Genomic DNA, 26,922 nt, shown 5'->3' with positions numbered 1-26,922 from the left:
TTGGGACCATGTGTAGTGTGTCAAAGTTTGCAGATGACACTAAGATGAGTGGTAGAGCAAAGTGTACAGAATTCTGTGAAACTTTGCAGAGGGACAGAAATAGTTTAAGTGAGTGGGTAAAGGTCTGGCAGATGGAGTATAATGTTAATAAATTTGAAGTCATCCATTTTGGTAGGAATAAGAGTAAAAAGGACTATTATTTGAATGGTAACAGGGACCTGGGTGTTCTTGTGTATCAATCACATGAGGTTAGTCTGAAGGTACAACAGGCAATTAAGATGGCAAATGGAATTTTGTCCTGCCTTGTGAGAGGGATTGAGTTTAAAAACAAGGAGGTTATGTTGCAGCTATATAGGTGCTGGTGAGGCTATACCTGGAGTACTGCATGCAGTTTTGGTCTCCTTATTTGAGAAAAGATGTACTGACACTAGAGGGAGTGCAGAGGCATTCACTAAATTGATTCCGGAGTTGAGGGGTTTGGTTTATGAGGAAAGATTGAGTAGACTAGGTTTATATGCATTAGAATGTAGAAGAATGAGGGGGATCTTATAGAAACATATAAAATTATGAAGGGAATAGGTAGATAGAAGTCGAGAGGATGTTTCCATGGGTAAGTGAAACTCAGACAAGAGGGCATAGCCTCAATATTAGGGGAACAGATTTTGGACTGAATTGAGAGGAACTTCTTCAACTACTAAGTTGTAAATCAATAGAATTCCATGCCCAGCAAAATAGTTGAGGCTTCCTCAATGAATGTTTGTAAAGCTAAGATAGATAATTTTTTTGAATAGTAAAGGAATTAAGGGTTTTGGTGAGAAGGTGGGTAAGTGGAGCTGAGGCCTCAAAAAGATCAGCCATGATGTTATTGAATGTTGGAGCAGGCTCGAAGGGCCAGATGGCCTACTCCTGCTCCTTGTTCTTATGTTATGTTCTTATGTTCTTGTGTTTAATGTCACAGGAAGCTAAAGAAAAGTTTTTGTTCAATTAGGATGAGAAAGAGGGATTCTGACCCTAATTTGAACATCAGTATGACTAAAATTATCAAAAGCACATTGTCCCTGAAATATGCCTGAAGGAGACTTGCATATTTCACATGGTCAGGACTCTAGTGTTCTTTGCTGTCAATTAAGTATTTTGCAAATGTAATCACTGCTATAGTGTAGGGAACACTGTGGCCAATTTGCATTCAGAGAGGTCCCACAGATCCCCATATGATGGCCAGGTAATCTATTCCAGTACAGTTAGTTGAGAGACAAAGAATGCAATTGAGCCAGCATATTGTGGTTGTTCAGGAGACCATTTTTGGACTACTTTGTATAGTTCTGGTCACCATGCTATTGGAGGATTTTATTAAATTGAAGAGGGTTCAGAAAAGAATTACAAGGATATAAGCAGGGCTGGACACTTTGAGTTATAAGGAGAGGCTGGATAGACTGGGACTTTTTTCACTGCAGCATATGAGGTTGAAGAACAACCTTATAGAGGTTTATAAATCATGAGGGATATGAATAGGGTGAGCAGCAAGTGTCTTTTCCCTAGGGTGGGGTTGTTCATAACTAGAAAGCATAATTTTAAGGTGTCAGAAAAATCTTGAAAAGGGACCTGAGGGGCATCCTGAACTGTCATGGGAAGTGGTAGATGAATGTACAGGTACAACATTTAAAAGACATTTGCTCAGGCTCATGAATAAGAAAGGTTTCGAGGGATATGGGCCAAAAACAGGCAAGTGGGACTAGTTTAGTTTGGGAAACTCGGTCAGCATGGATGAATTGGAGCAAACAGTCTGTTTCTGCGTGGTATGACTCTATGACTCTAAGCGACAAAGTGCAAATGTTAGATATTATCTGAAATAAAAACCAAGATGATTCTTGCCTCATTTGCTTCACCAATGATATCATCCACTGAAAATTTATACGAAAAGTTACGGGACCACATTTTGGACAATAAAGAATGCTTAGAGTGAAGATCTTGTCCCTCCCATCGCCCCATTGTCAGCAGCAAAAGGCCATTGTCCTCATCTTCCTCTATGAAATTCCATGTGCTTCTCTATTCTTTTCATCAACCAGTTAATTCATCATTAGCTAAACTTTATATCAGACTTTAGACTCTGTATTGATCCCTGATGGTGATTATACTAGACAATTAAGATCCCAGAATGATATGTAGACTGATAGATAATATGTTTAAATTCGCAGTTTGTTCCTGTTGTGGTTTCATTGAAACATGTCCACTCAAGGCTGCAGGTGGTCTTCATATTATTGTCTGTGGGACCTCTCTGAATGCAAATTGGCACAGTGTTCCCCCACACAATAGTGATGTTTACATTTGAAAAGTATTTAATTAGCTATAAATAACATTAGAACAGACATAAAAATGAGGAGAAAAAACAAAGCTCTGTATGGATATAACATCATTGGAAAGATCTTAACACAAACAACAAAACAAAGTTTCACCTTTTTTCTCAAACTATCCTTTGACAGATACTTAGTTGCAGAGAAATTTCACACCTATCTCAACTTATTATAATTTTACTTAACTGAGTTTTCCCAGTTTCTTTTCCTTGGACTGTGGAAACAATCTTATGATTCCTGTCTGAATCCACTAACATGAAGATTCCACATTTCAGCTGTCCTTTTTTTTCAATTTGTACAACCTGAACATCTCTATCCAAATTTCTCTGGCTTGGAAACTCCACAAAACTAGAACATTTTGGCTGCATTTTGGTTCACTTGAACGAAACTTTATTTCTCTTGCTAAGCCTTTCTGACCTCGGAACTAACGCTAGGTTTTTCTGTACTGAAAACTTACACCTTCTGTGCTGATTTCAAAACTAAGCTAATGGTTTTTTTGGTCTGCTATAAACTCGGCAGTATAGACATTCCATTTATTAACACTATAGTGGTTCTCCCAAGCTCTTGACTACAGTCAGTTGCTTTCTTGGAATCGATGTACTTAGAACACTGTTCCAAATGACTTACTAATCTTTTTTTTTGAAAAACTACTTTAATTGCTCCATATCCATCTTTCTCTATTTTAAAGCAATTCCCAAAATACAATGGATTATCCATCTTTTATCACAACTCTCCTTCCATGGTTCAGGCTGTGTTCCTCAATTCCAATTAATTTTTAAAAAGTTGTGTTATTGATTAAGATGTCAATATATTTTCAGAACTTTCTTTTCATAATAATCTTAAATTTCATATTTGATCCCAGCTTCGGAAAGTTGGTGCTTCAGATTTTATTAAAAGACTATTGTATAAACATAACTGTGGATTTTCATTTACAATTGCTTACAGGTGATCTTATTTCTGATAAAAGTTCTTATAGTGGGATTCCTGATGAGTACAGTGCAGCAACAAATAAATTTCCAGGTATTTCCATTACATATTGTGCATTATATATTGTCCTTTACAACAACTGCAGAACAATAGATTGCATAGGATTTAATCACAGTAACAATTGTTCTAGAGATTATTATCATCCTTCCCCCTGTATTTGTTAGACAAGTTCTTTGTATTTAACAAAACATGAGGAATATTGTTGCTGAGGAAAGTAACAGTTTTCATCATTTTTAATGCCTAAGAGTAGGTTTTCTGATTCATTGCACTACAGCAACATATGGAAAATGGACGCTGAATGACTGCCTGCATCGCAGTTCACATAATGTCCCATTATAGCCTTCGAGTGACAAGGGAAGTACTCATCACTGAAATGAGAAGACCTAATGATTAAATCACTGAAACTCCCAATATGTTGGCATCTTGCATTGGAAATGGAGGTTTACTTGAGCAGGTGAACAGGAAATGACATGAATAGAACTGAAGTTCTGCACAAACTTGGGTACTCTATTTACCTACATTGGTAACAATTGAAGTGAAATGGCACAAAATAAATGGCTCTTTCACAGGGACCAACTTACGTGCATTGAATCTCCTTCTGTGCTTCAAGTTCTGTAACTTATACAGAAGTTATACATAGTTGTAAAATTAGCAATTGAGATGGTATCTTTTTCCCTCTTGGCAATGTTCTCTTTTTCTCTGGTTCAGAAAAGCTAACTCAGTGCATGCCAGAGATGGATATTATGATCTGTGTGCTCTGAGCTATTGGTATGTTTATTTGGTAGACTTACACAAAAACATTTAGCAAATATAAGTACTTTTCTTTATACAGTTGTTTTAGTTTCATTATTTAACTTGTGTTTTCTTTTACCTTCTTATGAAGGTCTTAACCACCCTCCATTCCATTACAGAATAGCTTGCTGTAGAAAAGGGCCTGTATTTTATGTAGCAAACAAGAATAATTTAAACATAAAACATCATGTGTGAGAAACACTACTCAAATAGAAGGAATGAAATGTTTACAGATAAATGAAATTAGGCTTTTTTTCTCTTGTCTTTTTTATAGAATTGGCGAGCATTATATCAGATATTCAGTACCGTGGTCATACACTGATTACAACTCCCTTTGACAGGAATTCTTTAACTATCCAGCAATTTGTCCAGTTGATGGAGACTTTTATGGGAAACACCACAGATCCTTCAGCTATTGAAAGCCTTCTAAACTACATTCACTATGAATATAGAGAGACTAAAGAGGAAAAAATAGAAAAATTAACTCAGGTAAATCATGTAGGATTTCTACCCTTTTATATTTCTGGTAACGTGGGTGTGACATTGTTTACAATCTGAATTATTTACAATTTTTAATATAAAATGTTTATTTACTACTCTTATATTCCCCTCTGTTTTCATGTCATTCTAATAGATTTCTGATTGTATCATCCTCAACCCATTCTCCACAGAAGAAAGTGCACTGATTCTTGAACCTCAATACATCAGGAATCATCATGAATGTTAATGACTTAAAACAAATTACAGAAAGACCACAATTTATCTGTGTGCTGTAGACTGTGTGGTTTAGATATTCAACAACAGGTGTAAACACAACTTGCAAGAAGTTCCAGTAATTTGTTAATGTGCAACGATTCCTTCCTCCGTTGTTGGTTTTAAAACAATTCTTTTTCCATTTTAGTTCACAATGTAGCTCAAGGAAAAATGAAAGGTGCAGTCTTTACACATCACTTTAAAAAAAAATCATATTCATTATTTATCCTGTTGCAATGTTTTTTAATATGCATATCACTTCCTTACATCTATAATTATCCAGCAATTTTTAATTATCTCACTTCATTTTTTATTGTCTTTCAACATTCCACCTTGTTTCTTGTTCCATATCTTCACATGATGTGGAGGAGCCAGTGCTGGACTGGGGTGGACAAAGTTAAAAATCACACAACACCAGATAAGAGTCCAACAGGTTTATTTGAAAGCACTGGCTTTCAAAGTGCTGCTCCTTCTTCAGGTAGCTGTGAAGCAGTACTGTAAAACACAGAATTTATAGCAAAAGATTTCAGTGTCATGCAACTGAAACAATATTTTGAAAAAACTTGGATTGCTGTGAAGTCTTTCGTCTTTTTTAGAATGGATTACAGGTTTCAGTTCATTAATGTGTAAATCCCAGAACTACTTTTAAGTCACATTCTCGAGATAACTTAAGGTTTTATTAAAAACAAAAGGTGACATCTCATCTCTGACAATGCATTAAAGGTATGAGGTCAGACTCTGTCTGTATCCAAACTTGAGACAGACTGGTTCTATTTCCAAAGTAGAATCTACAAAATGTTACATGGATTGACTGTCTGAATTGACTGCCTGCAGGTTGTGCATTTTTTGAGCGAAATAGAATGTATCTGCAAATATAATTCTGCAAATGCAAATTCATCCCAAAGACTTACATGGGTGTGCACATGTGGGTGGGGGTGGTGTGTGGTGAGGGGGGGGGTGGGGGGGTGTTGGTGGGGTGTGGTGTGGCGGGGATGGGGGAAGAGAGAGAGAGAGAAAACATGTAACCAATTCTAAAAGATGAAAGACTTAACAACAATCTAAGTTTGTTAAATATATCATTTTATTTGCATGACACTGTAATCTTTTGCTATAAATTCTGTGTCTTATGGAACTGCTTCCCAGGCACCTGATGAAGAAGCGGTACTTAGAAAGCTAGTGCTTCCAAATAAACCATTTGGACTATAACCTGGTGTCATGTGATTTTTAACCATATCTTCACATGCACCTTTTTTTTCCCTTTGACAGTCTGTCAGAAGTGTTGGTAGGATTAGCATGTTGATTATCAACCTGTTGACCTGTATAACAAATGTGACTTTATGGCCAACATGTTCTGCAAAGAGACTTGAACTGGGAACTTCTGGTTTTGAGGGAGAGAGCTGCTGACTGAGCCATAAGATCTTCATTGTTCCATCTGAAAAAGACCCCATAGCCAAAATGTTGTGATTTGGCCTTTTTTTCTTGTATCCTTATATTTTTAACCATGCATTAACTGTTAATTATTTCATTTCATCATTACCTCCTGGCCTTTCAACGTTCCACCAGAAGAAGGTTTCATATTCAAATATTGTAATTAGTCTCTTTTTTTCTTTTCCATCTTGTACCCCAAAACAATTCATGATAACATGAGAATTTACAATCTTATATTTAATTAGAATACTAGCCAGTGATGGGCAGGTGGAAGGAATTCAGTCCTTATCAAACGTGTGGCATCCATTATTGTCAAAGGAACCTACTTTACCCAGTCCTGGCTAGTTGCACTAGTCTCAAAGTAGAGGTGGAAGAAACTTGATTAAGAAACTTGAGTCAACATAAAGAGAGAATTCTCAGGTATTGAATGTAGGTTAAGGAGGAGGCATACGTTTGAAAATGTTGGTGTAGGTTTCTTACTGTATTATCTGGCTATCAAATGTTTAACAATTGCCTCTTATTAGTTTACACCTATACCTCATTTTATCTAGAACATTCAATTTTTGAAAATATGAATTTGCTTTCATTGATTTCCAGTTGCTAGTTGCAAGATTCATTTGGAAAAGGAGTTAGGTTATGTATCTGTGATTCTTTTGAGATGTGATTCTTGTTCATGTCAAAGTCTATTGTGCTCAGTGTTTATAGATTTGGTTTTCATAGGACATGCATAACCCTGAACTTTTCTCATTTTGACCATCTATCAGCTCCCCAATCAATACGTTGCATTGAAATGCATTGTAAAACCAGAACATTGCTACATTTTAACAATATCATTTTTTTGTGTTCCTTTATTACTTTTTACCCAGGTATATATGTAAGGTGAGAAGTGACTTATTCTGTTACCATTGATTTCTGGCTTGAAGATTCCCAACTATCTTTCCAGGCAGGATACCCCAAATCTTTATACAGTATTCCTAATTGTTTAGGGAGGAACTACCTCCTCTTCTTTATTTAACCACCTGTTGGTCTCAACAAGATTAACTTAACACAAGGGATCTGTTCCCTCATGAATACATTTTCCAGTTCTAGTATATTTGTTTTTAAAAGGATTTGATTTAATCAGGCCTTCTTGTGTTAAGGAAAATATGAGCTTACTAGTTAATAAAATTCAAAGAAAAATAAGCACAACATACAAGCACACAGATTAGAAATGAGGAAAGTGAGGAAATACGTAACTGCTGAGAGCAAGATATATCAATCAATCTTTAGCTTATTGTGAGGGATAGATGGTGAAAAGTTATGGCTGTTCTGGTAGCACTGACTCAGCAATTGATCTGGAAAGTTTTAGTTCTGAAAGTTAGATGAAAGGAATTATCCTGTTTCCTTTTCAATGGTAGCTTTCCTGACTTGTGACTTGCTTCTAGAAATCAATGAGAGAGACAACAAGAGAGAAGGAGAGACAGAGGTTTTCTTTTATTTGCAAGTTCAAGGTTCCCAAATGGATATTTGTAGCAGAACACACCAGCCCATTTGAATGAGAACACCAGGTTAGAACAGTGAGTCTCAAGCTGCAATTGATTTCTTACCCTATTCTCTTGTATATTCCTAGAAGGGGAAAATAAAAACATGTCTTTTTGCCTGGAACTACTTTCTTTTACTACTCAGCATGTTCACAGACTGGGATATGACTCATAGACAATCGTTTCTACTGAGGTGGTAATTGACCTTCATTATTTCTGAAATTACAGCAGATAACAGTTCAGATTTTGCATTGCATCTCTTTCTTTGAAGTATCTTTGTCTGAAGTTGCTTGACTTTCCATCCTCTCTCAAGACTTGAGTTCAGTCCACATGGATGTTTTCTAAACTGTCACAGAATTACATAGTCAGACTTTGCATTCCCAGCCATCTTTGGTTTGTATCGTTTTCATGTTTTAACATGAAAATCTGTTTTACTTAAAGGTTTAATGTGCTTGTAAGTAATTTGGGGTTATGATCCATTGTTACAACACTTCCCACACATGGATGAAATTAACTTCATACAAAAGGTAAAACAAACTAACTTAATCTCTTTTCATTCTGGACAGGGTGTCAATTATATTTGTTTTTCCCACAATATCGGCGATTTACAGCTGGTATGGTCGAAGGAACAAACTTCAAAGAAATAATCAACGTTCAATGTCTTAAGTGTTTCTGTAAAAGTTAGGAGTTGTGTTTATGTTAGACTGTGATCATTCTGTGTTCATTTCAGTCACAAATCTCAAAGTTTTGAACATGAGGGTTTCCTCTCTACCTTGCAGTACCATTTCTGCTGCTTGTTTCAGTTATGGCTGAGTGCTCAATTAGTCTCTCTATTCAGATATGTTTTTAGGAGGACAACAGTCACTTGATGTGAAATTCTATAATTTTTCTCAGGACTGAGTTTAAGCTATCTAGGAATTTTCTGTACAGTGACTGAATTACATTCTAAGAGTTTACATTCTCAAAACCTGTCTTAGTCAGAAGTTCAATGTGTCCAAGAAGATGAACCAAGAGGACAATGCTCTAGTTTAATAATAATAATAAACATTTATTTTCAAATTAGTATCAGTCTGGAAATCAAGGTTGAATATTTTAAAAATTAGAGTATGCGAATCCATCTTTTCCCATTGATCAGAAATGAATTTGTATATATTTAGTACTAGGAGAGTGATAGAAGTTTTGGCACAATACACTTAGGGAATCATTTGGACTAAATCTGATTATCAATTGCAGATTATTCATAATAAGATTGATGTAATGGGAGCACAACTGCCATCCTAACACTGTAAGGGGAATAATGCAGATCATAGAACCATAGACTCCTCACAGTGCATATAGAGTCCATTTAGCCTATCAAGTCTGCACCAACCTTCCAAAGAGCTTCCCACCCAATCCCTGTAACCCTGCATTTCCCATAGCTAATCCTAGCCTACACATCTCTGGACACCATGGGGAAATTTAGCATTGCCAATCTGCCTAAGCTGACCATCTTTGGACTGTGGGAGGAAACCAGATCACCTGGCAGAAACCCAGACATGGGGACTCCAGATTCTCAGTCTATATTGATCTCAGAATATAATACTAATGATAACTCCGGAATAGGAATAGGAAAACTCATCGAGAATCCACATTACTAATAAATGTTCTGCTACTCACTGGAAAATGGACACATGGATAAGGATAGGATCTAATGTGGTTCTGTTATGAAATAATCTTTTCAGACAGTCAACATTCACATGTAAAGAATGGACAATTGGACAAGTTGCTAGAGGGTGGCCTTTATCGATGAAACAGTACTGAAAAAGGACTACACCTTTTAAATGGATGGGGAAATGTATGAAGCATATTGGTGATGCAAAAAGCATGAGTGGTTTTATTTTATTTTAAAATTGTAAGCAAATTGTTTATTGAAATTATAATTGGAAGATGCTTAAGCTTTGAGATTTTCTGGATCTCAGGGTTGATTTATATCCTTTAACCAATTCTAAGAAAGTTATAACCAGTGCGTATTTGGTGTCCCTGCATTCAGCAAGAGATGAAAAACCCTGCATGTCTGGAAGCCAGCAAAGTGCTGGAATGCATTTACCCACATAGGGCAAGTATGTCTATGATTGAAATATGGTCAAAAACTTGATATTAGCTCTTGGAGTCTGGCTTTGATAGTCAATGCATCAGTTTTTTGGCACTGTCCAAAACTCACAAGGTTGAATAAGGTGAGTGGGGATTGGTGGGAAGGAGAAACTGACAAACAAAGTGGCCTTTAAATATCAAGATCTGACAGGTACTTCGATGCCAGGTGAAAGGCTTTACTCTCAGAACTTGTTCTGTGTGCTTTTGCTGCTTTGAAGGTGATTTCCAAGCCTTTGGAAGTTGTTTTGCCATTGATCTTCCCTGCACAGCTCTCAGCCTTTAGGTCACCATGGGAGCCACCCTACAATTTTACCCCCGAGTTCTGATAAGGAAGAAGAGGGAGAAACATCAGCAACACCACCAGGATTGGAAGTAAACTAGTGTGACAACCATCGCCTTTCTCAAACCCCTGCCGTTCCATTAGAAAAAGGGAAGAGATAGAGAGCCCCAGCTTGCAGGAGACAATACCCCAAAACAGATCATGTTTTTGGACTGAACTTGGTCATGCTTTAAGAAGCTCATTTATTCATCGTGGGTTGGTTGCTGACATTTGCAGCTTCCTGAAACAAGACTTTCATTTATGTGGCCTGCAGCTTCCTGAAACAAGACTTTCATTTATGTGGCCTGAGCAGTGAGTGTTGGTCCTGAATTTCTTCACCTCTCGCTCCTTCATGGGTGTCATTGTTGCATGTCTCAATCTGCTGCACACAGTGCATCTCCCAGAGACCAGTGCTCCTTGTATCTCTTTTGCCTCTCGTTTGGCCAGTAAGGCTGCTGCTCTGGCTGAAATCCGACATAGTAAGGCAGAGTATCATAAATTACACCTTGTGATATACACCCCTGTATGGTACTCAAAAGCACCTCTTGTACAATATCCGAACCAGAAAATCCCTTTTTCTAACACCTCATTGTGGTTAATTTGACTTCACGCCCAAACTTGAAAATCTGACAGCTTCTTGTTGAGCTATCATATACCTGAGCTTAAATGTTCTCAGTTTCAAATAAGCTCTTCAGGATTTTAGCCAAATACTTCCAGTCTGGGTCTATCATTATCATTTTATTCTAAGGTGATCTTGTGTTAGTTAATTTAACTATCTTCTCCCTTTCTCAGGAACAACTTCATTTATGAAAACTTCTACATAACTGTTTAAAACTAAAAGTGAAACTGAAAAAGTCTCTCTCTTTCTCTTTCTCAAAATTATGGGGGTTTGTCCTATGTTTTAAGAAGTCCAGAAATTTCTAACAGAAACCTTGAGGAACTATTATTTACCTTTCTAGGGCATAAGACTTCCTAAGATAAATAAAAACACATTAATTCTGAACACTTGCCTCACAAACTCTTTTAAAGTATCTATCATGACCACAAAAACACAAGTTAATTAATAATTACTTCAGATACACAGGAAAACAAATATATGTCACTACTTTAGAACCCAAAAAATCCAGACTTAATAGAAACGATATTAAAATAATATATAAACTGCACAGTCTACATCACGTAATCTGCTCGTGGAAGTTGGATATTTGTAATCTATTTTTATAGAAGTAGATACTTTAATCATCACAAGTAAAATGCCATGGATTATGGTCACTAATAATGAATTTTCCTGCAATCATAACATGGAAGCAGGATTCCCATCAACATTCTGTTTGAAATTTAGTTGTTGTGCAAAGGCCAGATTTTTCAGAGTATGGTTCCTATAGTTTTTTTTGTATAGCCATATATGCATAATATGCATAATGAGTGAGGTCAATGCAGGGCCTTCTGTTTGTATATGAATGCACAGTTTAAAAGGGCCATTGTTTCTAATCCATGACCATTTAGCACTGTCATAATTTTTATATGTCAATTCATGAAATAGATTCCTTTACAATTTAATGTTTATGTTTCACTTTGGGGAAAGAAAGTGCATCCTTCAGAATTTGGTTTCAGAGTCACTGTTTCTGAGGCTTTATCAGACGATGTCCAAATACTAGATGTCAGCCTGTATGTCATTTCTAACCTTTGCCAATCCAATCTATGAAGGCCAGGTGACTCAGTTCTGTTGGAGCTCTTATTGCTTGCTTGCATATGATCCTTTGTTAGTTCATTTGCCTGAAATTTTGAAAATGCTTTCTCTTTATTGCTGGATAAATCCTAGTTGGGAGTACTGACCTATTATTATGTACATGGGGAGTGTAAGGGGAACATTGTTTATGATTCATATGCAACCCTACAGGCCACATGGTTCTGCAGATCACAGAAGCATTATGTTTGATTCCATTGACTGAATTAATACACATATTTTCTGCTGCCAGAAATAGATTGAGATCCAGATTCACCAGGTGAAGTACCTTGGTGCATTACTTGAAACTTTTGTTTTGATATAATGGTGTGATACAAATGTAAGCTGGTAAAATGGGCAATATTGTCAGATTGAACATAGAGGGTTTTCTTGCTTAAACTGTGAGCTCTGTGCTGCTGTCACCGGATGCCTATACCTTCTTGCCAGATTGATTTTTATTTTTATCTACACTAGGAAGATGCATTTTGCAAAAGTATTCTCCTTTCTGAACTACTTTTATGCCTTGTGGTTTTGTTCCAGGCAAATCGTGAGGCATTGGCTGCTTTGCACAGGTTGGTGCTGGAGGCACTGTTTGAGAAATGGGATAATGATGTATCAGGCTATCTTAATCTGAGAGAACTAGTAGAAGTCTTGAGCAACTACAAGGATGGAATGGAGAAGAATGCCATAAAGAGAGGTAAGGGACATTGCACCAACAAATCATTTTGTGGCAGGTACGTGACTTTTCAGTCAGATATTTTTCTAGAAAACTCATCAGCTGTACCGCCCTATATCTATGCTATAAAGCTGATTTGAAAATAATTTAGAAGCCACGTTGGATATCACTTTGTGCAAGTGACATTATTAGGGAGCCAATAGTCATTGAGAAGCAAGAAAGTCTGCCTTCCCCCAGTACACAGATGCCTCTTCCAACAGGACTAATTAGACTGAGCAAGGAATCCCACTATTTGTCACAGTCAAATCCAGGAGAGTGGAAGCCAATCATAGCTTTTGCACTATTAACCCAAAGTTAAATTTATAAATTTATATGGCAGGTCTCCTGTCATGGAGGTTTATTAAAAAGATATGTGGATTGATGTATTACATGTGACGTCAGGCACAGCTCTTTTGCAGGTGTTGCCAGTTTTGCTATACATAAATTCTCCTGAACTCCATGGATATAGTTGGAGAATCTGCCTCATTGTTCAAGAGGTTTGTTTGCTTGAAGCTTGTTAAATTTCCAAATGCACTGATATCAAAGTGCTCAGGGAGCTGTGACATTAAATTTCGGGAGGATTTCACTTTTCTTTATGAGCAGTGAATTTGCAAGATGCAAGTGCACTTAAGAACAGTTAAGTTTTTCATGCCATCAGTGCACCTATCTTGGCAACCTCTCAACCACTAACTGTTCCAAGGATTATGATATTTGTGATTGTTAATTTTATATTTAGTCATCTACTGACTTTTTATTTTATAACAACAAAAAAAGACATGTTGACTTTCATATTCCTGATGGTTTATTTTAGAAAAAGGAAAGAAAACTATACTATGGTCTCCCAGGGCAGAACAGTGGGAACGCCCCCATTTGGAAATTTTTAACCTTATACTGAAGAGGAAAGGTCTTAAAATAAAATGAATGACAAGAGATTTGATATCCCTGGGACATTTAATGGACACATCTGTCGATTTCAGGCATTCTGTGTGATGACAAGATTTTCATGTTTATGCCAGTAGCTAGTGTGTTTGTCTGTCTCTCCTTCTCCCTCCATGAAACCTTGGGGAAAAGAAAGACTTAAGAATGTGATGATTCATGAACTGTGCACTACACATTGAATAATTTACATGTCGCGAAGTATCATGTTTTAGACATCCCTATGTGAAAATAACAGAAGGTTGCTGAGCTCGTCCTGTATACTCACTAGTTCATGGTATTGAGAAATGGAGATAAGGTAGCTTTGGATTTTACTGGAACAAAAACAGAAATTTCTGGGAAAACTCAGCAGCTCTGGCAGCAACTACAGAGATAAAACAGTCAATGTTTTGGGTTCAGTGAAGAAGGGTCACTGGACCTGAAACATTGATTTTACTTTCTTTCCACAGATGTTGTCAGACCTGTTAGTTTCTCCAACAAACTCTATTTTTGTTTCAGTTTCCAGCATCTGTAGTTCTTTATTTTTTGACTTTTTTTTTGGATTTTATTAGGTTTGATTTATTTCTCTTCTCTGTCTTTGTCCTGAATTGTATCACCCTATTTCGTGAATTACAGTCAAATCACAAGTCAACATTTCTAAGGAGTTGCCACAGAAGATTGAAATGGAGGGACTGTGATGCCCAAATATTGCTTAAAAAAGGGTATCAGTGAATGTAACCTCATAACCTAGACATAATCAACATCAGCATTTTATGATGGATTGTTCGTTCATTCCCTGCAGGGCTTTATGTACCACAGTAGTAGTCTCTGTACCTCAGACGCAGGAGGCTCGGGCTCTAGTCGAACCTGTTTCAGAGGTGTATCATAATATCTCTCAACAAGTTCATCAGACAATATCTGCAATTGTTCCTGGGAAGGAGTATAGCTGAAGATAGAGTACTTGTTTGCAAGGGCTTCTTGTGGTGTAAATGCCAGTGTTCCTACCTCTGAGCTAGAATGACTGGGTTTAAGTCCCACCTGCTCCAGAGTTGTGTAAAAACATCCCTGAATAGGTTGGTTAAAAATATCTGCATTAATTCCGTAGGAGGGCTTTTGAGGCACAGTGATAGTATCCCTGGACTAGCAGATCCTAGGTTCAAGTATCATTTGCTCCAGAGAGGTGTAATAACATCTCTGACAAGTTGATTCAGAAAATATCTGCATTCATTTCCTAGATCTATCATAATCCTTTTTTTATAGAGAGAGTTGCTGGCTAGGCCAGCATTTATTGCCCATCCCGAATTACCCGGAGGGCAGTTAAGAGTCAGCTACATTACTGTTGGTCTGCAGTCACATGTAGGCCAGACTAGATAGGGACAGCAGTTTCTTTCCCTAAAGGATATTAGTGAACTGGTCCAGTACTAATAGTGTCATGATGTGAGTGCTTCAATAACTAAGATCAAATTTTGCCGCTGATGTATGTACAGAACAATAGATGTCACAGTTCCGTAAACAAGGTGTGTTCATGTGTAAAAGAGCAGCTTTCCAGTTTTAGAGCTGTTCCATGTGGTCTAGGTCATGGTATAGACTTGGAAAATGCCATACATAGTTCAGTTTGCTGTCAATTTCATCAGACAACGAGTGATAAAGATAAATACATCTTCTCCAACACTGGAGATTCTCTCATAGTATCAGGCCTCTGAGCAACGACATGTCTTTGCTGATTATGTGTGTTAAATATAAAAGACTGCCAGCACCTCTCAGCTTAATATCATAATACTTTGAGTATACCTGATGCATACCAATCTTAGGTTTTATTTCTTGTCTTAAGTTAGCTGATCACAGTTAGAATGTTGATAGAGTTACAGAATTTACTTCAGCATCCTGGGATTAAGTATTGGAAAGTTGACCATTGCTCTACTCCTGGCTGCCATCTAAAGACCGTCTCTAGGAAGTGTTGATTTGGAGGTACCAGTGTTGGACTGGGGTGTACAAAGTTAAACATCACACAACACCAGGTTATGGTTTATTTGGAAGCACAAGCTCTCAGAGTGCTGCACCTTTCTCAACCAACTGATGAAGGAGCAGCGCTCTGAAAGCTAATGCTTCCAAATAAACCTGTTGGACTATAACCTGGTGTTGTGTGATTGTTAACTTTATAGGTATGAGATACGACTACACAAGAAAATTCTCCTTCACGATTTCAGGAGATTTTTGGGATAGTCTTGCTGTGCTTCTTCCACAGATTCAGTTGTTGATCTCATCCTTGTCACCATGGGGAGATCAAACAGTTTCCCTGGGAGAACTCAGACAGAAAAATAAGGCAGCAACGTGAGCAGCTCATGTATGCCTCCAGCCGGGAAATCTCAGAGCTACGCTGTCAGAGGCCATGAATAAAATGATAAATATATACTGCTGGGAGGCCACGGAGAATGAGTGAGATGTGTCTCTTTTGTTTGAAAAAATGAGCCACATCCTCAACAGTAAAAGGCAGAGCATTTCTTTGAAGGTCTGGGAAACCAAATCTTTAAAAAAATAAATATTCTGATGTTCAAACTTTGAAATTTCCCCTCGCAATTTAGATTAACATTGAATTCCCTCACCTCCCTAATGTCTCCATGTCACATCCATTCTCTGGTTGAGAGAATAAGCAGGCTGCAAATTTCATCTGTCTGCTGAAGGTGTGGGGGTTGGGAAGAAGCAGCTGGGCCCTGCTCAGTATTGATCCCTGGTCGCTTGCAGAGATTAGGGAATAATATGAGAGATTGTGGGCACTAATGGTTTTTTAAATGTATTTGAAATCTTACAGACTGCTGTCAGGGATTCAGTACAATTTCAGTGAATACAATGAATGAAAGTGTTAATAGTGTATATATTCCGATAATTGTTTTGTCTCCAGACTTGCAATAATTCTGCCCCACTGTACTTTGCATTATTCAATGGTTGAAGTTCCTAGAAATACACTTAAACAGACAATACAATTTGAAGTGTTAATATGAAACAGGTTCAATTTTTGCATGCTCAAAGCATTTTGGACACTGAGATTCAACCTTCATAGCTTCATCACAGAGTTCCTAGCAGGTGTATAGTTTGCAATGGAATCTTGATCACATGCAGAATGTTTGGATTTATTTGTAATAATAATAATGGTGAGCCTGTCATCTCTCGCTGTTATTAATATGGCAACTTGAACAGCGACAACTACTGACTGCAAATGTGCAGTTAAACATGGAAATTCAGAGGTTGCTGTCAGAGATGTTCTTTTACTGAACATTCCTTGTTCCATTCCTTGCCGATAAATTGAATGTTAAAGTGACAGCAATGGAATAAATTAGCTGTACTTCCTCCTCATTCTCCATTAAAAATGGTTTAGAAGTAAAGATTGGTTTGTGAATAGGAGTTTTAATTGTGTTTAGTAATATGCAATATTGTATGTCAGTAATATGTCCTACTGAACAACTTCTCTGACTCTGAAAAATTAATTTGGCATGTGGATTCATTCCTTGAGAAGGAAATTAATTTTTGAGATGTTGTTTTGCATTTCAAAATGTTACAGCAGTAGACATCCCTACTCAGCCATGCCATGGCTCCCAGATCTAGATTGATGGGGAATATTAACAGCAGGAAGGGTATCTAACTGTAAAACCTGCTGTCAAATCCAAAAAGTGATGGGTGACACTGAGGTGATCAATCAGCATTGTGGTGGACCCAATTAACATGGGAAAAGATGAAGGAGAAACAAAAATTCAAATATATTTCACACATTTCTTTTCTCATTTGTCTACTGAAAGCCAGAGGCTGAATGTGGCCCACAAGCAGAGTTTGCCCAGGTCTGCTATAGAGGGTCGAGAGTGTGGTGCTGGAAAAGCACAGCAGGCCAGGCAGCATATGAGAAGCAGGAGAGTTGATGTTTTGGGCAAAAGCCCTTCATCAGGAATTTCTGATGAGGGGCTTTTGCCCGAAATGTTGACTCTCCTGCTCCTCGGAAGCTTCCTGAACTGTTGTGCTTTTCCAGCATCACTCTAAGCTTGCTACAAAGCCAATTTTAGATTTTTAAAAATATTATTATAATATGCATTAATTTTAAACTGCACAGAATACCTAAAAAAAAATCTTTCTTTTGTTGGTTATTTTTTTCAGTTTAGTCCTTTATTATCCCTACTACCCTGAAGATCATCATGACGCGTGCTGGAGCACCGTTCCACAGCAGCTACCACCCTCTGGTGGTCATTGAAGAATGGTTAGCTGAAGGAAATTGCAGCTGATCTTCTATTCACTAGCGTTCATAATTTAAGGGTTCCTGTGTCACAGTAATAATGTTCCCACCGCTGAGCTAAGTTCAAGTCACACCTGCTCCATAAATATACAATATCTATCTCTGAGCAGTTTGATTGGAAAATACCTGTTTGTAATTTAGCAATCAGGCACTGAAATGGCAGCTTGTTTTATTTTCTACCCCAAGGCCTTGAGAAAGTGTGAATGATCTCAGCACACTGATCCATCTCCTACTGAGATCAGTTAAACTGGCACAGAGCAGAAATTAAATTTATGTCTTTTGTGACTTATATGGCTGAGGGCAAAACATAATACCTCAGCTCCTTATGTTTATCCATAGGTCAAATGCAGGAACCCTGATTGTTTTCTCATCTCCTTCCTAGACCATCAGCACTAGGCATCCCAACTCCTATTTTGTCTGTAATCAATTAATTCAAAATTAGACCCTATGGTATTTCGAGCTTAAATAAAACAAAACATTGCAGATGCTGCATCTGAAGCAAACAATAACAAAAATTGCTGGAGGAACTCAGCAGATCTGGCAGCATCTGCTTAGAGAATACAGAGTTAATGTTTTGAGTCCAGTGACCATTCTTCAGAATTCTTCACAGATGCTGCCAGACCTACGGAGTTTCTCCAGAAAGTTCTGATTTTTGTTTGTTTTCTGAACTTTGTAGTTTTGTACAATATTAGAAAGTGTATCCTCAAGTCGATTGTGAAAGCATGGAATTGTAAATAAATAATGTTTTAAAAGCATTCAATTCAGTTAGAACTTGTAATTAAATTCCACCAGATCTCCAGGGGGGCTGTGGTATATTTGTTTGTCCACAAACAGATACCATCTGGAAATTATACCCAATATCAACTGAGTATTGATTCAGAGGACATTTTGTCAGTCAAAATTGTCCATCTAGAAGTGTTTTCATTTCCTCTGACATTTCATGTCCTGATTACAAGATCTTCTTTTGTTCTTTTATTTAGATTTTGGTGTAAACAAAACAATTCAGTTGAATCATCACATTTTCCTTTAAGAATCCATAGGAAATCAACTAATTGAAAAAGGTTTCATTTGCACGTTTAACTTATGTGAAATGATCGCTCTCCACAAAAGAAATGTATTTTCTATTTGAAACAAAAATAGAAATTGATTGAATAGTTCAGCGGGAGAGAAATTGGATTTAATGTTTCGGGTCGAGTGACCCTTCCTCAGTTCTGAGGAACGCTGCTTTCTCTCCACAGATGCTGCCAGACCTGCTGACCTTTTCCAGCAATTTCCATTTCTGTTTCTGAATTACAGCATCAGCAGTTCTTTCGGTTTTTATTTTGTATTTGCTATTGCTCCAACAGCCCATAAGAAGCTGAAATTCTTCCGCAAAGACTATGCCAACAATCCCACTTTGTCAAAAACAGAATTTGCAGCATACATTGAAACAATTGCTGCTGAAATCTCGGACAATGAAGCTGATTTTGACAGCCTAGTAACATTTCTCACAGCTAGAAATGAGGACAGTTGCATGGAGCGAACACGGCGTACAGCTAGAAGAAGATGGCTACATGGTATCCAACGAGCAGCAGAGACATCTAGTTCAAGTCTTGAGTTTGTGTATAAATCTGTTTTCCAGACCCTTTATAAGGTAGTAGAGTATTCTTCTCTGGATTATCATGGCTACACAATCCGAGTTGCATTGTCATAGAACCATACGGCACTGAGGGAGATGGTTCAGCCCATCGTGCCTGTGTCTGCTCTTTGAAAATGTTGTCCAAGTTATCCCCACTGTTTGTTCTTTTCCCATTCCACTGCAGTTTTACTTGTTCAAGTCTAAATCCAATTTAATATTTTTCTAATAAAATCTAGAATTTTCAGAATTTTGGAATTAGGTTTATTGTCACATGTACTCAAGTACAGCAGTACAGGGAGTACAGTGAAAAGTGAACATTGTCGCTCACATGGCGCCATCCTAGGTACAAAGTATCCAGGTATAAATCTTAGATAGAAAATAGAAGGATAAAGAAAAAACAATACATCTTCTTACAGTTATTCATTGCATAAGTTAGAAAAATAAGAACTAAAGTTAAAACGATAAACATTACAGTCTTTCTATAAAGGACCTGCAGTGGATTAATGCTTCCACACTTGGTCTGTCTGGGATCACAAGCTGCTGGCAGTCCACACTGGTCCCCAGTCCAACAACCAAATTGGATCTGCTCCGGATACTGACCGACATAGCTCTCCTCCAGACACTGCCCGTCCCTACTCTGTTATGGGTACACAGGCTGTCCCCCTCTGCTCGGACCTTCAGCCCACTGACCATCCCTGCTCCACTCCAGGCACACTGACCGTTCCTAGTCCGGACACATTGGCTGCGCTATCCTGCTCAGATCTTCAGCCCACTGACTGTCCCTGCTCTGCTCCAGGCACACTGACCGTTTCCACTCTGGATACACTGGCTGTGCCACTCTGCTCAGACCTTCATCCCACTGACTGTCCCTGCTCCGCTCTGGACACACTGACCGTTCCCACTCTGGACACACTGGCTGTCTCACTCTGCTCAGGCCTTCAGCCCACTGGCCATCCCTGCTCTGCTGGGGACACACTGACTGTCCCCCTCCTCTCAGTGTTCACTGGCTGTCCCCGTTCTACCCCGGGGTACACTGGCCATCCCCACTGAATTCGGAGTGCACTGGCTGTCCCCACTCTGCTCAGTGTACTCTGGTCATCCCACTCCATTTGAGGTACACTGGCCGTCCAACTCCTTTTGCCGTATACTGGCCATCCCATTCCTTTTGGGGTACACTGGCTGTCCCCGCTCCATTCGGGGTACACTGGCCGTCCCATTCCTTTTGGGTACACTGGCTGTCCCCGTTCCATTCGAGGTACAGCTGTCCCATTCCTTTTGGGGTACACTGGCTGTCCCCGCTCTATTCTGGGTACACTGGCCGTCCCATTCCTTTTGCTGTACACTGGCTGTTCCAGCTCTATTCGGGGTACACTGGCCATCCCATTCCTTTTGCTGTACACTGGCTGTCCCCACTTCATTTGGGGTACACTGGCTGCCCCACTCTTTTTGCCGTACATTGGCTGTCCCCACTCCATTCAGGACACACTGGCCATCCCCATTCCGTTCAGGCCTCCAGCCTGCTGGCTGTCCCCGCTCTGCTCAGGACATACTGCCAAACTATTCCCACCACTTTTTCAGGTAGTATATTCCAGATGTAACAATTTACCATGTACGAAATTCTATCTTTAATCCATCCGTAGTTCCTTTGCCAATTGTTTTAGATACTCATCATCTGGTACCGCTATAGCTCCCAGTGGAAACCATTTATCCTTATTTATTCTATCACAACAGCTCATTGTTTTTAGACATAATAATTTAAGATCTACGTTTTACATCTTCCCTTCACCTTCTTTGTTCTCAGGAGAAAAAATTTCTTTCCTCCCTAAAATGAAGTTTATCCCACTGGCACCAAAGATTCTATGTGCTTATCAACATGGTATCTTCAGGCATGTGAACCTTCAAATCACTTTGTGCTTGCACTCTCTTTAAAACTGAACCATTATCCTATTATTTAGTGTAATTTCTGTTCTTAAAGCTCTTAAATCCCCACCTCTGTAAACACCTTTGTAAGTGGAGTTTCAGATCCAAGAAGGTGCCATATGTGATAATGCCTCCACATTTTAAAAACGGATATCGAAAAAGGTTTGTAACAATGTGGAGTATATTTCCCTAACTAATACAACATCCATGTGAGCAGGGAACTTTGCCAATTGAATCTCTTTCACGTCTTGTTCACTTTAATTGTTATAATTATCTGCAACAACCGAGTCTCTTTGTTTCTTTTCATTTCATTTGATTGCTTTTGTTCTATTCCCAACTCTGTTGCTAAAACATTGTTACCCCAAATTTAAAAATGTCTGCAATCACCCTCCTCCTTAAAATAACTTACCTTCATCCATTGGTCCTCTGACTATTGCAGCACCTCCCACCCATGTTTCCCTTTAGTGATTCTGGTGTGGGTTGTCACCTTCCAATTTCACTTGTCTCACTCTGACAACATCCTATTCAAAACTTTGAGCTGATGTCCATCTTGTTCACAGTACAAAGCATGTTCTACTCAAAGTGCTTTGGGTTTGTATAGCCCGCTATAGCAACAAAGTTGTTGCCAATGTTCTTATGAAAAGAATACACAATGTGGCATCAAAGAGGTGGGATTGCTCTGGTTACTGTGATATTGTTAACATGTTCGTGAAGAATTCATAAACTCATCTTTAGAAAAAACCTCACATGACTTTACAAGAAATTTTGGAATTAATTTCCAATTTTATTTTAGAACTGGAGCTATTTCCTTAATCAATATCTGGAAACAATTATCCTGATTTTTAAGTTGCTCCACTGTATTTTCTCAATAGTTTACTCATCACTTGTTTGCAGCCATTCAAAAGGGGAGAACTTTGGGAGATCATTCCTGTATATGTGTTTTTAGGGAGGATCTGTTGATGTTAGTGAATGTTTTTGTTTAAAGCAGTTGGAATATGTGAATTTTCTGGACTTTCTATGTAGAAGAAAATTGATATGTGTTCCTTGCCTACCCTGAATTGTGGATCTTTTCTCACAATAGGATGCAGAAGCTCATGGTGACAATAAGAAGATAAGTTCTTCCATAGCCTTGCTGAGGCATAATAACCACAGGCCAGAGAGGGGTGAATACTTCCTGCACTATGTGGCTTGCACTCTAGAAGATGCACCATATGTCTTGAACCAAGCCCTCTACAGAGATACAGGCGTAAGGTGAGCATATATATTGGGAGCTGGCTTCACATAAGAGCTTTTGTTTTTGAATATACATTTTCAGACCTGTTGATGCAAAGTGATGCATGTGCATTCAGGCATGATGTACCATGGAAAGCCTGTAATGCCAGCAAAACTCTGACAAGACAGCATGAAATATATCGGGTTCACTTTGAGTAGAGGACCTTAGTCCCTTAAGCAACAGTGGATGGCAAACTGCAAAACATCGCATATGTCTCCAGCTCAAGTCTGAAAGTAGCTAGTTGCAGAAGTTTCATTGCCACATCATTTTCACATTTATTGGTAATGCAGAATTTCCCTTGCTTTGAGATTTTTGCCATGGCTACAGCTGACAGCAGATTTCACTGACATTGTGCTTACTGAAAAATAGACATCACACATATTGTTCCCTACTGAAGTTCAGTTGGGGGAGAATTTCTCCCCAAACACTATGGATGGATATGGTCTAATTCCTCTTGCAGCAGTTTGTCCTATTCTACACAACCTCTGTTCATTCTGCGAGTCTTTCTGAATTCCAAGGGAATTGCTTATCAGTACAGCCAATCTATAAGCAACTGTTTTGCGTTGAAACCTTGAGGTCAGCAAATACTGCTTGGACACTTGCTTCACCAATCCTTGTTGATTTTTGCAACTCAAACTAAATATGGAACGAACCAACACTTGTGAATTTGAAGCAACAAACTGAAATACTCAAATAACAACCAACCTCAAATTTGACGATCCTTTTTCAATAACAAGCTGTACTTCCTGGTCTTGAATGTTCAGCTATGCATGGTTAAGTGAGGTTGCTTAATGGAACACCCCAGGATGGAAATTGTGCAGCTTTTGCCAAATGATGATGCACAATGATAAACATCTGCCTAATCTGCGTATATCCGACATGCACATTCTCACCCTAAGCTGTCCATTGCGACTTGCCTCATAAGTTTGTGCATAAACTGTAGCCACCATTTAGTAAGTCCTAGGGAACTCATTGCAACAAAAAAGTAAATGTGAAATTATTTATGTGAAATGGCTATGGGACAAAACAACTCAAATGTTAGGGGACATGAGCTGAGTGCTGATAAATAGATTGATTATACTGGTGTTATATTGACATCACACGGGTGCAGCAAGATTTCCTTCTGTGGAGTAACTGCTGAAATATTTTGCTGGGAAAAAGTAAAGATTTACTTGAAATTTAATTGTGCTATACCTGACCTGGTTGCAACTGATCTCTGATGACCAAAACCTAAAAAAATTACAGTCCCCTGTGACACCCATCACAGTTAATTTTTTTTCTTTATTGATTCATGGACTATGGGCGTCACTTGTTAGGTAGCATTTATTGCCCATCCTTAGTTTGCCCAGAATGCAGTTAAGAGTTAACCACATTGCTGTGGGTCTGGAGTCACATGTAGGTCAGACCAGATAAGGAATGCATTTCCTTCCCTCAAGGACATTAATGAACCAGACGGGCTTTCTGACAATTGACAAAGGATTCATGGTCATTATTAGACACCTAGTTTTAGATTTGTTTTGTTAAATTCAAATTTTACCATTTGCCATGGTGGGATTTGAACCTGGGTGTCCAGAACATTATGTGGATTTCTGAATTAACAATACAGCAATAATACCCTAGGGCCATCGCGTCCCCTAGTGTGTAGTAAATTGGGTGATGGGACATTGACGTGCTCAAATGTACAAAAGCAGGCTAGAAACTGTGATGGTTTGATCTTGATATAGAGTCATGGAGCTGTATAGCATGAAAATAGACCTTTTGATCCAACTTGTCCATGCTGACCAGATATCCTAAATATAATGTAATCCCATTTGCCAGCATTTGCCCTTCCTTTTGATGTACCCATCAGATATCTTTTAAATGTTATATCCATACCAGCCTTCAACACTTCCTCTGGAAGCTCATTCTATACACGCACCACCTTCTGCACAAAAAAGTTGTCCCTTAGGTCCCTTTTAAATCTTTCCCCTCTCACCTTAAACCTATGTCCTCTAGTTTTGGACTCCCCCACCCTGGGGAAAAGACCTTGTCTATTTACTGTATCCACGCCTCTCATGATTTTATAAACTTCTTTAAGGTTACCCCTCAGCCTCTGACACTCCAGGGAAAATAACGTTTCCCTGTAGCTCAAGCCCTCCAACCCTGGCAGCATCTTTGTAAACCTTTTTTTAAACCCTTTCAAGTTTCACAACATCCTTCCAATAGCAGGGAGAAAGAATTGCACAATATGGAAGCTGTCTTCCTGTAAATATAAACTTGCAGGTCTATAAAGGGAAGGCCCTTCAATGCCTGACTGTCTGATCTGCATCACTCAATTTTGTAGGTAGGACATGAAAATGTATCTTAAATCAATCATTTGTCTCTAATCCCATTTGTTCTTTACTCTAGTTTTGGAGCAGTTGATGATGGGAAACCACTGCACATTGTCAAAGTTCAGGATCATGGCCGAGTCCACATATGGAACTGCCACCGGGATAAAATAGACGGATCTTTCGTAGTGGTTCCACTGAAGGATCAGCACAACAGAGTGTTTGGAGTTTTGGGTATTGACACACTGCGAGATCACTGTGACAAGTATTTCACATCTCATGAGATCAATTTTTATCAGGTGAATGTGCATTATCAGGTTGGAGATCTACCCTTCAATTTTCATTAACTTTATGAAAAGTTTGGAGCTGAGCAAAACATATCCTTAGAAAATGCAATAAGCAAATTGCTTGTGTTTAATCAGCTCCAACAATTCTTAGTTATTGAAAAATGATTTAATAAATAACTACCTAACTGTAAATTTATTGAGATTTTATTCAAGTATCGTTCAATACATAGCCTTACAACGTTAAAAATCACACAACACCAGGTTATAGTCCAACAGGTTTAATTGGAAGCACTAGCTTTCGTAGCACTGCTCCTTCATCAGGGATCACAACCACCTGAATGAAGGAGCAGTGCTCCAAAAGCTAGTGCTTCCAATTAAACCTGTTGGACTATAATGTGATGTTGTGTGATTTTTAACTTTGTACACCCCAGTCCAACAGCGACATCTCCAAATCATAGCCTTACAATAATAGTGCATTTATGTATCTTGTGACAATTACTTAGAGCTTGGCTTGATGATTTGTTTAAGCAGTAATAACTTACTCTTGCAATAATGCATATACAAAGCATTTTGAAAAATATTAACCTAAATAAATAAATATAATGAGCTTTTCATGAACTGGTAAGTCTAATATTACACAAAGTGTTGTACAATGATCCCTCATTGTTTTTTCACACTGTCCTTTCACTATACTTCCAATTTTGTCAGTCCAAATTATAATTTAAAAAATTACCAGGGAAAAGCTGTTGAAGAAATCAACATAGTATTAAACTGAAATCAATAAAAATAGCTTATTTGCTACCTAAATATGAATTTCAAATTTAAAAATCTGAAATACTTCAAAGATAAAACATGGTTGCCAAATATATAAGCAAAAAAATTAAAATCAGTAGAAATGTTCCTAAGTTATTTAGTCTGAAAGCATGCTTGTTTGGGCATTATTGCAATGTTGTAGGAGAAAATAAAGGTCTTGGGATAATATTGAATTCTTAAGTCTCATCATAATAGTTCTGATAAGCTGCAACACTCACTATGATGGCTCATCTATTGGAACTTTTAACAATTTTGCCATGCACCAAAGCCCAGAGGCAAAGTGAGGAGATTGGAGTTGGCAGAAAGTGTTGATTGAGAGGGATAGTGGATGAGTTCAGCACTTCTGCTTCTTCTAATTCCAAAAGAGACAAAATCGTGCTATTCCCTCCCTAACAGCATGTGGGTTTACCTCTGCACATGGACTGGTCCAAGAAGGCAGCCTCACCACCACCTTCTCTAAGGCAACTAGAGACTGCCAATAAGTGCTGACCAAATGCCAGCATCCCACAAATGAATAAAAAAAATGTCCACTCCAATCTTCAGACTGTAATCCCTGACTCTTGCAATAATTCCTGCGCTTTGTTACTGTATGGAACATATTGTGGACTATGTTATTGTCCCTGACATCCATACATATTTAAGTGTGTATGTCTTCTCCTTCTCAATTGGAACAAAAATATAAAACAAAAAGTGGGATAGCTGTCTGACTATTTTAATCACAATAGGCCCTTTATTTAAACAGGTTGCAGCTGCCCTTTCAGTTAAGTTGCTGAGGACACTCTGTGCAGCA

General features: G+C 38.3%; 1 protein-coding gene across 1 annotated transcript in view; it reads left to right on the top strand.

The window, feature by feature from the left end:
* LOC140491202 (EF-hand calcium-binding domain-containing protein 5-like) overlaps window positions 1-26,922 on the top strand; it is a 164,711-nt gene that overhangs the window by 96,337 nt on the left and 41,452 nt on the right. The window contains exons 8-13 of the mRNA XM_072589181.1: window positions 3,297-3,371; window positions 4,405-4,619; window positions 12,547-12,703; window positions 19,259-19,545; window positions 22,532-22,701; window positions 25,112-25,331. Of these exons, the coding sequence (XP_072445282.1) occupies window positions 3,297-3,371; window positions 4,405-4,619; window positions 12,547-12,703; window positions 19,259-19,545; window positions 22,532-22,701; window positions 25,112-25,331 (1,124 nt within the window). The remainder of the gene's footprint in view (window positions 1-3,296; window positions 3,372-4,404; window positions 4,620-12,546; window positions 12,704-19,258; window positions 19,546-22,531; window positions 22,702-25,111; window positions 25,332-26,922) is intronic.

Source organism: Chiloscyllium punctatum, chromosome 19 (assembly GCF_047496795.1).
Source record: "Chiloscyllium punctatum isolate Juve2018m chromosome 19, sChiPun1.3, whole genome shotgun sequence".
Classification (NCBI taxonomy): Eukaryota; Metazoa; Chordata; class Chondrichthyes; order Orectolobiformes; family Hemiscylliidae; genus Chiloscyllium; species Chiloscyllium punctatum.
This window is presented reverse-complemented; position numbering and strand designations above follow the sequence as displayed.